General features: G+C 33.4%; 1 protein-coding gene across 3 annotated transcripts in view; it reads left to right on the top strand.

Moving 5' to 3' along the window:
• Positions 1-11197, top strand: part of LOC106052937 (uncharacterized) — a 50392-nt gene extending 39195 nt beyond the window's left edge. For all 3 annotated transcript variants that reach the window (XM_056031915.1, XM_056031916.1, XM_056031914.1), the window contains exons 7-12: positions 170-421; positions 655-822; positions 1820-2055; positions 2160-2262; positions 2613-2675; positions 2964-11197. In XM_056031915.1, coding sequence (XP_055887890.1) covers positions 170-421; positions 655-822; positions 1820-2046 — 647 coding nt within the window. In that variant the 3' untranslated portion in view covers positions 2047-2055; positions 2160-2262; positions 2613-2675; positions 2964-11197. The remainder of the gene's footprint in view (positions 1-169; positions 422-654; positions 823-1819; positions 2056-2159; positions 2263-2612; positions 2676-2963) is intronic.
• The last annotated feature ends 2584 nt before the right edge of the window (positions 11198-13781 follow it).

The raw sequence follows: 13781 nt of genomic DNA, 5'->3' as shown, positions 1-13781 counted from the left end.
CCAACCAGTTATTCCTCTTCCAACCATTTATTAACCTTTTTTTTTGTGGTACTCTGAAGGATAATCTCTGTTAAGGATTAAGTTTATTAAATGTGTCCAAATATAATATGTATTTTGGTATAGAGAAGATATATATAGTCTAAACTTTATATATATTCTTTCTTTTCAGTCTGTACATTAGATGATATCTATCAACTCAGGCCAGAAGGTGCTCAGGGTGGTCGGTTGTCCATTACTGTAGAGGACAGTGAGGATGAAGACAGTCTAGGGAATCAGATGGTCAACTCTCCAGTTTATAAAGTCCTTAATGCCCCATGTCATCCAGAGTATAGCTTGTTTCACATTCGCCTTGACAGTTACGTGGAGTGGACATACATGCCATCCCCTTACAGTTTGGCTTCTAATGGTTTTTTTTATACAGGTACTGGCTTGGGAAAACTAAGAGCGAACATGCTATCATTAGTTTTGTGTATTGTAATTCTTTTCTTACGTTTTTTTATATTGTGGCTTCTATTATTTTTATTTCATCTGTTTTATTTTTTTTTGTATTGAAGATTTTAGAGAAAAAAGCTTAAATTAAATTTTAATTTATTTGAAAGTATTTTCTGGCTTATTGGCTTTTTAAAAATACATCTTCTGCTTACATTGTCTCAGGAGAAACTGACTGCGTGCGATGTTTCCAGTGTGGTCTTGGACTAAGGTCTTGGAAACAAGGGGATGATGTCCTTACACAGCATGAGAAATTCCGGCCAACATGTCCATTCCTGATGTCATTAGCTAAAAGGCGATTAAATGCTAGCACTGAAGCTATAGCCATAGCAGGTAAAGGGTTAAACTTTTTGCGTCTTTCAAACTTTTGTTTAAATTGATCTTTAAAATGTCTTATTGAAAAGCATACAGAGTAAACACTGTTATCAAGCCCTTTGTTGTTGTTTTTCAAAGAACACATCCATTTAATTTGTTCACAATTTTCATAATTCTCATATTGAAGGAATATCTTGTACTATAGTAGATATGATAAGTTATACTTTTTTATAGTTATTTTATATAGTCTGTTACTGAGTCTTTTTCTTTAGTATTTACAGTATTTAGAAGTCAAAAACAGGCAAACATTAATTAATTAGCATGTAGAAAACAATTTATAGATGAAGTCAAATCTGTACATTTATTTACATTCACACTCACATGTTTGGTTTGATAGTATCAATTAAACTAAGTTTCCCCTTTTAGACCTTGCAATCTATAGGGCAGATGATGTTAAGATCATCTGTTTCTTAGGCGAACGGTTAAGGAGCAGGGTGTCATGTGGCTAGCACAACGACCAACCGCCTTTACTTTCCCCAACTAAAGTCAGATACCCATTGGAGCTGAACTGCTTGAAATCAAGTCCCAGTCATGCTCCTTACATATATCTCCTGTTTCCCCTTTTACATAGATATATCTAATACTATTCTCTAGTTTTATTCTCGCAACTGCATTGACTCCATTGAAATGAGCTTATGGTTCTCAGATTTCCTTTGTAAAGACATTTAATATGTTTCTTTATTTTTTTTAAATATCCAATAATTTTATTTTGAGCATAAAATGCTTGGATTGCTTTTTTTTTTGTCAAAATATCTGTTCAGAATTCAAAGGATATTTTTGTTTCAAAATAATTTGCACTGAAAGAGATGAAGGCATTAAATATCTTTATTTTTTTTTAGATATATGATATAGGCTACTTTAAGCATTAAATACTTCCATTGCTTTTTTGTTTTCGAAATATATGTTCAGAAGTCTTAAGAATATTTGATAATTTTTAAATTTTGATCTTCATTAGACTCTGACGTGTCGTCATCAGAAGATGCAGACATTCAGTTGTTAGAATCAGAAAATAGAACATTGAAACAACGATTGATATGTAAAATCTGTTCGAAGTCTGAAATCAAAGATGTCTTTTTACCTTGCGGAGAATTGTATGCCTGTAGTGAATGTTCTAAATTGTTGACACACTGTCCATCCTGTAAGAAACAAATCCTGGCTACAGTTACTATCTACCTCACTTGATCTCAAAAGGTATGAAATCTTTTCTTTTTTTTTATTAAGGTAAAATGCCTGGCTTAGTAGATTTTGTTATATTGCACTTTTTATGAAATTAAAAAAACTTTATTATATTTTAGTGAAGCATAGACATCCTTATTCTGAGGCTGGCAGTTGACTAAGAGAATCGGATAGCTTGCACTGCTTAAGCAAGTAATTAAATTTATAGGAATTGAACACCATGTAAGTCAGTATTATACATATATATATTATATATATATATATAAAGACATACAGATATATAAATATATTTTATGAAGTTGTTTTTATATTTATTTGAAAATCTTTAACCTAGATATTCTCAAATTGGATTGACTTTTATATTTCATCCATATTATCCATTTTTCTAACTGTAAAAGCATTTAAAGAGTGTTTAAATTAGAAATATAATGAAATCCATCGCTTTATTGGCTTGAGTGATTTAGAGAACATTTTTGTCTCGGTTTTTCCTTTTTTTTTTTTTTTTTCAAAATTCCGCCCTAGCGTTTTTTTACTTACTAATTAATTTTTTATTTAATTTTTTCTTTATGCAGCTCCGATAAACTACACAAATGGTGTTTGTGGTCATTCATTCGTCCTGGATATCTACCCACACAGTAAGTATAACACCACTAAGATTTACTTACCAATTTATCCTGAACTACTAAACATTTTTATGGATAAAATTTTTTAAAAAGTTTGAATCGATTTTAAATATTTTTTTTATTAACAATTCAGGGTGTCGAAAATCTTTTTAATGATGACTTGATTCACATATAACAATTATGAATTTTTGTGCAAAAGTGGAGCTTTCTCTTTGAAAATACTACTATATCACTTTTGCATTTCTTAAAGCATTAGTCAGTAACTAAACAATAACTTTCTTTTTGTCAATTTGCTTTTAGAAGGCCTAAGAAAAGTGAATCTGGCGTGATGCTGCTGCTGGCTGTGTTGTCCAGAGGACTGCGAACCCAGGCATTTGTAATAAGTCTACTGCCACAGTTTCATAACTAGCGTAAAGTACATTGTTGATACTTTTTATCTTGAGTTAGTTGACATGCTGATTCTTGAATATAACCATGGAAGGATATTGCTACTAGGAAGTGGCTTTTCTACTAGTTAGTAGATCTTCAAATGTATAGTATGTCTTAGATAGGTTTAAAAATAATTAGTTCATGTCATCATTATTTTACAAATAACTAGCTTTTTTTTTTTATGTACTGCACAAAAAAATGTTTCTTTTGAATAGAAATGTACAGGGTGTCTAGTGATATGGAAAATTATGTTCTTAATAATTTTTTTTTTAACTTTTGTACATTGTTTCCTAATAAAATCTCCTGAATGTAAAGTACACTCTGAGAGGAGTGATGGGGAGTTGTAAAGTGTTAATGAATTTTGTAAACTATCATCTGGTCACTAATTCTGGGTATGTTTTATTTTTAATTGGGAGCGCAGTGGTTGAGTTGTTTAGCGCTTGGCTTCCGAATCTGAGGTCATGGGTTCAAAACCCGGTGAACACTGGGATTTTGAATTTCGGGATTTTTAGGGCGCCCCTGAGTCCAACTAACTCTAATAGGTACCTAACTTTAGTTGGTGAAAGTAAAGGAGGTTGGTTGTTGTGCTGGCCACATAACACCCTGCAGGTTAACCGTTGGCCTAAGAAACAGATGACCTTAACATCATCTGTCTTGCCCCATAGATCACAAGGTCTGAAAGGGAAAATTTTTTTTTTTTTTATTGTTAATTAAATGTTTAATTTTTGATACTTCAGATTATTAAGGAATTACAGCACTTCTTATGACATTCAACTGTAGAATTAGGTTACTATTACACCACTCAAAAAGGGAGTACCCTAGGGCAATTCTTTTTTTTTTTTTTTACAAATTAATGTCACTTAAGATATATACATATATCTCAAAACATAATAGTAGTCAAGAGTACATTCACATGAATAAAATTAGTTGTTAGGACACTCAAAATATAGCAACAGCCAATGTAGGTCAATCCAGTAAAACTAAGGTACAGCAATATTAATTAAGTGACTGTATCAGTGTAGCTTAAGTATCAATGAAGAAGAAAATATGATTTAAACATTATGAATTAACATGGTAGGAATAAAATATCTGATCTGTTTATTCCCATTTGTTACTGCATAGATCACCAATACTCCAACATATTTCAGTTGAGAACATAGACTCTCTACCACCTTATCACATTAAGAAGAAAGAAAAAAAAAAACAGCCACTACTCACCTCAACTTCCCATTTTCAAGATCAGATCTGCTACAAATACACTGAACAAGCACACACTACCTCCCCTTGACATCTGTGCAACAATTCATGTGCTTTCAACTCACATCTCAAAACAAGATGCCAAATAATCAAACCCTGCTCATTACACCATCTAGGTGTAAGGAATCCTTGATCTTGTAAATGATCCCAGCATGCAGAAATGAGGCATGCATTTTGTTTTCCAACATTGGGAGGAATATGGCTTTTTTTGAAAGACCTCATTAGATAGAATGGGGAAAGTATAGAAATGATGGGGAGAAAGTATCAACTTCTTTTGTCTCTTCAATCTCATTATCTAAATTTAAAGGCAATCACAAATTTCACTTGCATCCATTCCCCCTCATTGCCATCAGAATTGAGGTCTTCGTTTCGTCAGTCCATTTGGTCTCAGCTTAGTGACGGCATGCAAGTGAAGTTTGTGTGATTCCAGCAAGGTACTTAATGCAAATTATGTGTTGCATTCCAGTTTCATGATTGGATCCTACCTTTCTAACTTTGGGCTAAATTGATCGTAACCTGCAGGTTTTTAAATCTTTGATGAGTAGTAGGAACTTTGAAATAGACTTTTAAACTTCCGTGTTGCCTTATCAGTTAGAAACATGATGGTTATCCTATCCATCTTTATATCTTACTTTGTTGAGCTGATGAAGAATATTTCCAGTCACCTTAGAAAGCTCACATCTTTCTCTCTCCAGGCTCCAACGCTTCCCTGTATCAAGTGGAAGTAGGTGGCAATTAAGCTCATTTAATGTTTTCACCCTGGACTCACTTAATAGTAATATAAATTTATTGTTAACACAAGTCCGGTCAGCTATAGTGTTTTATTACTATTTTTTTTTATATAATACTTGTGTAACTCAGCCTTGTGAAAACCTAGAGTACACTTTAGCCAGATTATCAGTTGGATTAGTTCATGTCAACCTAAGCAGTTTGGAGCTCTGATATATAAGCAAACTTCTTCACCATTTTTTCCCCACCATTTCTGTCAGGAACTCTTATCAGTTTTCAAGTTCATACTAACTACTTTTGTGGTAGAGCTATTGATTTCTGTCTTTCTTCCCTTTTAAATCTTGCATGTTCTTCAGATTTCTGTTCTAAGTCTTTCTTCCTTTTCTAATCTTGCCTGTTCTTCAACTTTTCTATAAGAGCCATCTCATACAACTTCCATCTGCTACTTCACACACTACTGTAGTTCTTCACCTGTAAAGCCTAATGCCTGCTCATCAGCTATGAGTTTCAAATTTATTGACAACCTTGCCTCCATCCTCAGAATTTCCACAAAAGTAAAGTAATAATGGCAAAATCTTTTACCCTTAAAAGATTAAAGAGCATTACATGGCTTAAGAGTACCTTTGTACCAAATAATCATAATCTATATCTAATATCATTTCTAATGTTAACGCCATTGAATAATTTAAAAACAATTTAGTGAGCATTAAATAAAATTATAGTTTTACTTATTAATATATAAATGCTTTATTCCAATCCATGTTTAAAAAGGGGAAATCTAAAGGTGACAAAAAATAGTTATGATCCCATTATCAACTAACACACAAACTTATTTAGCTGATTACGAACAAATGAAAATACATTCTTTTACACTAACATATATGTGATGGGTTGGCACATAGAAGAATAAAGGACGAAGCCAACTCGTTGGCAGATTTAGATCTTTTTATTGTAGACTAAAGACCTGCATATAGCAAACAAAATAACATAGATAACATACGGGGGTAGAAACTCTCCAGCTGCTGATCCTGCAAACATAACAGTTATATTGCCCTTAGAAAAATGTATGGCTCTTTCTGGATGCTTGATCCCTCTTCTAACTCTCACTTTTTCTGACCTGGGTCATCGGTCAAATTTGTTTCATCGTAGTTTAATATATTTTCAGCACTAACACCCTCTAGAGACTTCCTCAGGTGTTCAAAATAAACATTGATATCATCATGGCTTAATGCAGCTCTTTGACGCTTGATATTTTGGCAAGTTCTCTGAGTTATCAAGTCTTCGTGTCGCGACAAAAAAACCTCTCACCCAATCATCTCCTGGGGTGTTGTCTGTAAATTTTTTAATTACAATTTTTTTCCATTTCAAGAATGCCTTTCACCCCAAGCTCTTGATATCTCTCCATTCACACTTGGCAATGCGCATTGTCCACCATGAGACTTACTATGCTGACCACCAACTTTATTTCTCAGAGTTCTATGAGGGATTTTATATATCTTTGCTACTTCAGCAATACTTATTCCTGGCTTTTTACAATCTTCTATAGCTTTTAGTAATGTTTCTTCCTCATAGTCCTTATATTTTCGTGAGCCCAGCTTGCTCTTATATATCCTTGGCATGGTTATCTGAAGAAAAAAAAAAAACCACATATCAGGGGGTGACTTTGCCACTGCCTTAAGCATAAAATCTATTAAGAAATTGTTTAATTAAAGTTTACCCACATAATTATAAACCAATTTACTATAAAAAAAAATGTATCAATTTACAGTATACATGTAATTATTAAATTAGATCCAAACTAAAATTCTAACTCACCAAAAACAGCTGAAAATGTTAGTCCTGAAAACCCTTGGTTATTGGTTTCAAAACGTGTGTATGGCTTGTTTAGCTTTCTACAGGAAAAAGGAAGTGTGTTAACTAAGCACTAACCTATATTCTTTCATATACATATAAAAACAGAAGGGAAACTACTATAGAAAATCATTTTAGAAACTTTTCACATTTTAAGTATAGAGTAGGCAAAGTCACCCCTTGAAGCAAAGTCACCCCATTTCACGGTACATTTAAAATGCGTTCTCAAATTAATGAAGTCTAAGACTAGCAGACTAACATATAATTAGACCTAGTTGTACACAGTCACACAGCTTATAGTCCAAATGAAAGCAACTCCAGTTTAAGAAATAAGAACTAATCATATCTCTTTTAAGAACACAAGAGACATGTGGAACATATTGAAATATTAATTAAATAAAAAACATCAATAATTAAATTGTACTTGAAACAAATTCATTGTTTCAAGTGTCCACTTTTAGTCTAGAACTGAAAGCCATAATAACCTCAAGTTAACCCAACTATCATTCTATGTGATGATTTACAAAATGCACACTAAACATCCTATATGTTGCAAATTTTACCCCACGTTGATATTCTGTTCACTGCTTGTCTGCCTCCACACAAAATTAGCAATTTATTAGCCTTGTCTCTGTTGTCATTTTTTTTGTGTTCTACCTTATCTGTCTTTACCACTGTTTCTTTGTTTATCTCTGTTAATCCTTTGGCAGTTTGTTCATATGTTTGGCATATTTCTATACATTTCTTTAATGTAAGGTCACCATGATCTAATAATCTTTCCTGCAGTCTTTTCTCCTTGAACAATACAATCTTAATGTCTCAAATCATCCTATCTATTTCCTTAAAATTGCATTTTTAAGCCTGAGCTCTTTCCATGTTCCAAAATCTAAAGGTTTCCAGAATTTCATCCCTAGGGTTGCAATATTCATGCAATTTCTTTAATAATATTTGTGGTCATTCACATCTTCATTTTCATCATATTGTAATTGCTCATAAATCTCTTAGGCCTGAGGTCCAGCACACTGTCGTATTATAAATATGATATATTATAAATATGGCTCTTTAAAATATGTAGCCTATTTATCAAATAGATTAATCATTCAGGAACTTTCAGAGTCTGGAAACATCTTAGTTCTGGTCTGGATCTACTAGATCTAGATGATAAATCTAGATCTAATTATTAGTCTAGATTAGTAGATATACTTTCATATAGAAAGATTAGATCTACTTGAATTTCATTCTAAAGATGTTTAAATAATTAATCCAGTGAAAGAATAATTGAAATCAGACCACACAAGCACGTGACACAATTTGAATGTTTCTGTGCACCCCAAGATTTTCAAAATGGCCGCTGTAACTTGGCGGGACTTAGGCTCATTTTCATAACACAATGTGTTGAAAAAAAACGCTAATAAAATAAGAGCTGTAATGAATAACTGTCTGAAACTTTGTAGAAACCTGAATTATATGTTTATCTATCAGACATAAGCTGCTTAACTTATTAGTAATATTAGTTATTTTAAATTTTTCATGAATAAATTACAAGTGAATGGTAACACTACTATATGGCATTTGTAATATTAGTTATTTTAAATTTTTTCATGAATAAATTTACCTGTGAATGGAAACACAAGTATACGGCATTAGTAAAAACTACTAATTGGGGGTATATCATAACGGTCGATAGTTTTATCGCCCAGTATTGAGTACAAAAATAAAATTTGGTACACATACAGAACCAAACAATATCTATTAGAAAAACCTTTTCTTTTTTTAGTTATTTTATATAGGACAGCTTATATAAGATTTCTAAATGATCTCAATTTTTAGCTATATTTTGCTTAATTGTGAGAGTTTAAAAAAAAGCCTAGCAAATAATGTTACTGAATATGTAAGGAACCTAAAACCTTTCGCACCTTTTATATTCAAAGCATAATCGATTTCACACCCAGGCTTATGTAGACATTAATGAAAAAAAAATTCTCAACTTTTCATGCCATTTTTTTTTAATTCGCATTTTCGGAATGCTCCCATACCTAGATTATTGCATTTTGTCTGCTTTTAGGTTTCTCTTCTGCCCCTATTGCCAATGGTAAAGTTCAACTAGTCTTTTCCAATAGCTGAAAATTGTCACTAATATTGCCATCTACCACGTTTTATTCTGTTGACTGCCTTTTCAATGTTCATTTAGCTCTCATCCATAGATTCTCAACGTTTTGAGTATGTCTATCACTGCTGTTTGGGTCTACTAAGTTGTCTGGATGAATTACTACAGAATAAAAGATGTTTCCAATTTCTTATCAATTCTTCTCCCCGCGTCTCTACGTCGCCTCGCTATGTGCCCAAATCTACCACATGTATAGCGATCTGTCTTAGATCTGTTATAGTAGATTCTGGAGTTTTGGAGTCCGTTGTGGCAAAAAGGCACTTTCTTGATCTCCTGGAACTATTTGTAAGCTTTCGCCTGGATGTGCAGCCACGTGTCGTTGGCATAGGTACAAGACTTCGTCCACATGTCTGGGCTTTCTTTCTTGAAGGAATGTGAACAGATTTTTCCCAGCCGACGAAATTATTTTATCTATTATGATGAACTGTTTCAAGTTCTCAAATGATTCCTCAATGCCTGAGGACTGAAACCATTTCTCAAATGTAGTTTTCACCTCGCCGACTAATTGTTTCATTTTGCCGTCGTTCGGTGGTTTCAGCTCGTGGAATTTATTTCTATAATCGTCCTCACTACACTGGTAAAAATCTAGTAGTGTCTTGTTCATTAAGGTGTAGTCTCTCACCTCCTTGTCATTCAGCACCTGCAGCGCATCTAGTGCTCTTCCACCCACTAGGCTGAGAAGTTCTCTGGCCCATTCTTTCTGGGATTCGCCTTCCAGCCTCATCAGCATTTCAAACCTGTGGATGAAGGAATCCATTCTGTCTGTCCCTTCAACAAACTTCTGCATTTTTGTGCGCCTTGTATTTCTGATGTTGGGTTCGTCGTTGGCTTCAGCTGTTTTGGGCTGCTTTGTGATTCGTGCTTTAGATTCTTGATTTTTGCTGCCACCTGCAGTTCCTCCATTTTTCTACTCAACTGTGTTTCTTCTTCCTGCATTCGGAACTTTTCTTTCTTCTGCTTTTGCATCCCTGTCTTCGTTTTGCAGTGTAACGAGCTGATGACACTCTTAATTAATACACCAAGAGACATTTGTGGTTCAGAAATACATCTCAGAGTATACATGTATTGAACTATAATTTGGTTCTCAATCTTTTTGTTTTCTAACTATGAATGCACTATGTTGTTCCTTTTTTTTTTATTTTAATTTTAATCTTTATTTAATTTAAAAAAAAAAGCTTCACAAAACAACAGGCAATCTGGATAGATATCATCTAAGGGCCAACATGATCACCACTTACACACTCTGTTCATTCCTCACTCTCATCAGGTCCTTCATTTTCTGTTTTCCCCCTGACTTCATTTAATTCCTTTCTGCGGAATCACTTTCATCGTCATCTGTTTCATCTTGGCCTTGATTTTTTGGACGCTTTACTGTCTCAGCTGAATCTTGACACTCGCGCTTCCTCTAATGTTTCCTTAGAACAATACTTCCTCGCCCCTGGAGAAAGTGTGGGGGTTACTTTACATTTTTTTTCCACATGAAGAGACTCCCCCTGTCATTGACCACATTTTCAACTTTATTCTTTATCATCTTTGCATTGGCTGTTGGATAGCCTTTAAGGGCTCTCTTAAAATATTCATACAAACCATCGGTGGTGAATCCATCAGGGTGCTCTTTTACAAGAGCAAAATGTAATGTACCACAGTTGATTAATTACAGTATTATCACAAGATAAGTCACTTATGTTGTACATTGAACCGGAAGGGGAACATTCATGTTGCTCTGAATTGTCAGCACCATTTTGTTTCCTACTGCGCAGATCTAGAGTATAAGCTAATCTAACTTATCTAGAAAAATTCAAGGCTTATAATTGGTTGTGTTAATTTGTTTAATTTTACTTGATCACCGATGTATTATCTAGTTTCTTTTCATACTGAACACTGGAGATGTGAAGGTATACAAGAAGTCTAGCACCATGTTTTCAAACTTACTTTGAGATTAGTTTTTTTTTTTTTTTAGCTCTTTAATGTTTCTTTTGTTGAACATTGCGTTTTAATTAATAGATATATACTAATAAATATATATATATATATATGTGTGTGTGTGAAACTCTTCTTTACTTATGTATATAAAAAGGAATAAAACAATAATATACGTTTTCACATTTGTTTCTTCTTTGTTTAACGTTGAGTTTGTGCTTAGAACTAGATTTCTCTTAAGTAGTCATGGTACCTGAAATATCATTGATACTTGACCATATTCATTGTGTCTGAAATATCATTGATACTCTTGAATAACATGCCTGACTGATGTGGTAAGAAGAATAAAAAGACAAGAAAAACATTTTGCACAAGTTATCCAAGTGCTTTAACATAAGTACCCAGTACTTGGGTGTTTTATATTCCAGTTTTTTGTTTTGTTGTTTGTTTGTTGTTGTTGTTTTGTTATTGTTTTTTTTTTAGGGGTTTGGAAATGTGTAGGATTTGTTTTTTTCTATTTGACTTCATTTTGACTGATAGCTCAGAAAGTCTTGACGGTTATTGTACTCCATGCCGACAAGACGCCACGTACAATTTTTCGTCCCAGAAGCTGAAAGTTGAGACCGTGAAATTTGCCCATGTGGAGCGTCACCAGAGAATGCCGGCCACGTCCTTCAAAACTGCGTTCTTCATCGAGAAGCCGGAACAAGACACTGGCCCCCAAAACACCCATAGAGAAGGGAAAAACTTAATGGAGAGCTGTTTGATCTGGAAACCAGTACGCAGCTCATCTTAAATATAAGTCTGGCCATCAGAACCCTCCAATATAATAATTACGCAGACGAATAAAAAGCTTATTTAAGAAGAACTCCACACTTACAACTATATTTATCCATAATGTAGAAGTTATTTCCCCTTTTTGATATCGAAGAAAAATAACCAATAATTAATTGACTAATCGGTTATTTAAAAAAAAATTGTTTCATGTTTTGTACATATGTGTTAAATTTTCCTTTATAATTCACATCACAGAAAAATTAACAAAATGATAATTTATATATTCACTTGAAAGAAATCAACTAATAAACAAGCCCATATGAAAGACACATTGTTTAATTTTGTCATTAAACTCAGTACTTTGACATCTTCTATTGAAACAAACGTTCTATGGTGAGTACTTTTCAATACAGATAGAGTGATTATATACGAAGAAGAAAATGGAGATCCTTCTTGAAGTAGCTATGGGCACGACATGGCATAAATTGTGCCGATGTGCCAGACACGGCCTAAAATGTGCCGATGTGCCATATTACGATAACATTTAGAACATCAAGTGTGTCTGATTATAATTAAAAATAATCCTCATACATTGTCACAATGATTGCCATGAAATTTACCAATGTAATACTTATATTCTTTGTGTTTTATTAACAATCAACAGAACTATTATCACGTGATCCTCCAAATGACACAAATCAAAGAGAAACATATTTTCAGGGTATATTTCTGGGCGTCAGATTTGACATATACACAGTAGCAACATACGTGTAGAGTACATTTCTCTGCGTCCAATTTGCACCAATGTAAGTATATTGAAACCAAAGCGATGTGTCTTTGATGATTGGATCTCAAGATGTCCGATGTAATCAGTACGAAGAACAGTGCTGCATGTATCATGTCAAACACACGAGGGTATATTGTAGATAATGACAACATTAAAGCGATTCAACATTGCTAGAGACTTGAATCCCACACTCTGAGCTTAGGTAGAAGGGTTAGGTTTTTCTATAGGTGTATAAATAGAAATAGCTATTGCAGTAGATTCTACCCCCGACTCAAGAAGAAAAAAAAAACACCTGTGATTCATCTGGGCGCTTTTATATTGTGACCTTTGCCAATTTCCATATATAGTTATGTAGAGCGTATGTATAATTATTAGATACAGCAAAAAATGTGGTGCATGATGGTCTGCATATCCTTAAATATATATGAATGTGTTGGGTACGCCTTTTTTTGTTTTCGTCTATTTCTATCAACGTTGAAAACAATTATTTGACCTTTTAATAAGTGTTTGCTTATTATAGATTATAACCATAATGTTCCCTTATATGTTCATCTAGAAGAACAAATACCGGCAATAACATTGAACAGATATGAATGTACCGCTTTGTAAGTCTTTGTTATAAATGATTTATATTTCAAGGCTTAGTGTCCCTCGAGATGTTAAAACCAATAAAGAAGATTGTCGTACCCGATTCTATCCTAAATTACATGTATGGCATTTTAAGGCTATATTTTGTGATAAAAATTTGCTTTAGAAAAGATTAATTATTCTATTAACTAAAATGCCAAGCGCTACAATAAGTGTAATTATTAGGTCGACGACCTCAGTATAAGTTGGGAAGATATAAACAAACAATATTTCTAGAATCAAATCAAACTAATTTGTAACGGTATTCATTTCATGCTGAGTCTATTAGTGAAGGCTGTCAAATCCACCCAGCAATGTTGTGATTATTTCTGTAAGTGGGGGGTCTAAATTGGACCAAAGTTAAAGGAAAACATTGTATATACGCTTCAGTGAGTCAATTAAATGGCGGCACGCCAGCCCCAGGGCTTTCTCAAACAAGTGTGTGCACTGCCATAGATATTGATCTAATTGTTGTAAATTGTTTAAGATAATTATCGAAAACAATGATTATTTTAGCATTTCAAAAAGATAGTTTTTTTTATTCCCTTCTAATTACTCGCGAACTAATTTCGTT

Source organism: Biomphalaria glabrata, chromosome 6 (genome assembly GCF_947242115.1).
Source record: "Biomphalaria glabrata chromosome 6, xgBioGlab47.1, whole genome shotgun sequence".
Taxonomy (NCBI): domain Eukaryota; kingdom Metazoa; phylum Mollusca; class Gastropoda; family Planorbidae; genus Biomphalaria; species Biomphalaria glabrata.
The sequence above is the reverse complement of the archived record's forward strand: the minus strand, read 5'-3'. Positions and strand labels throughout refer to the sequence as shown.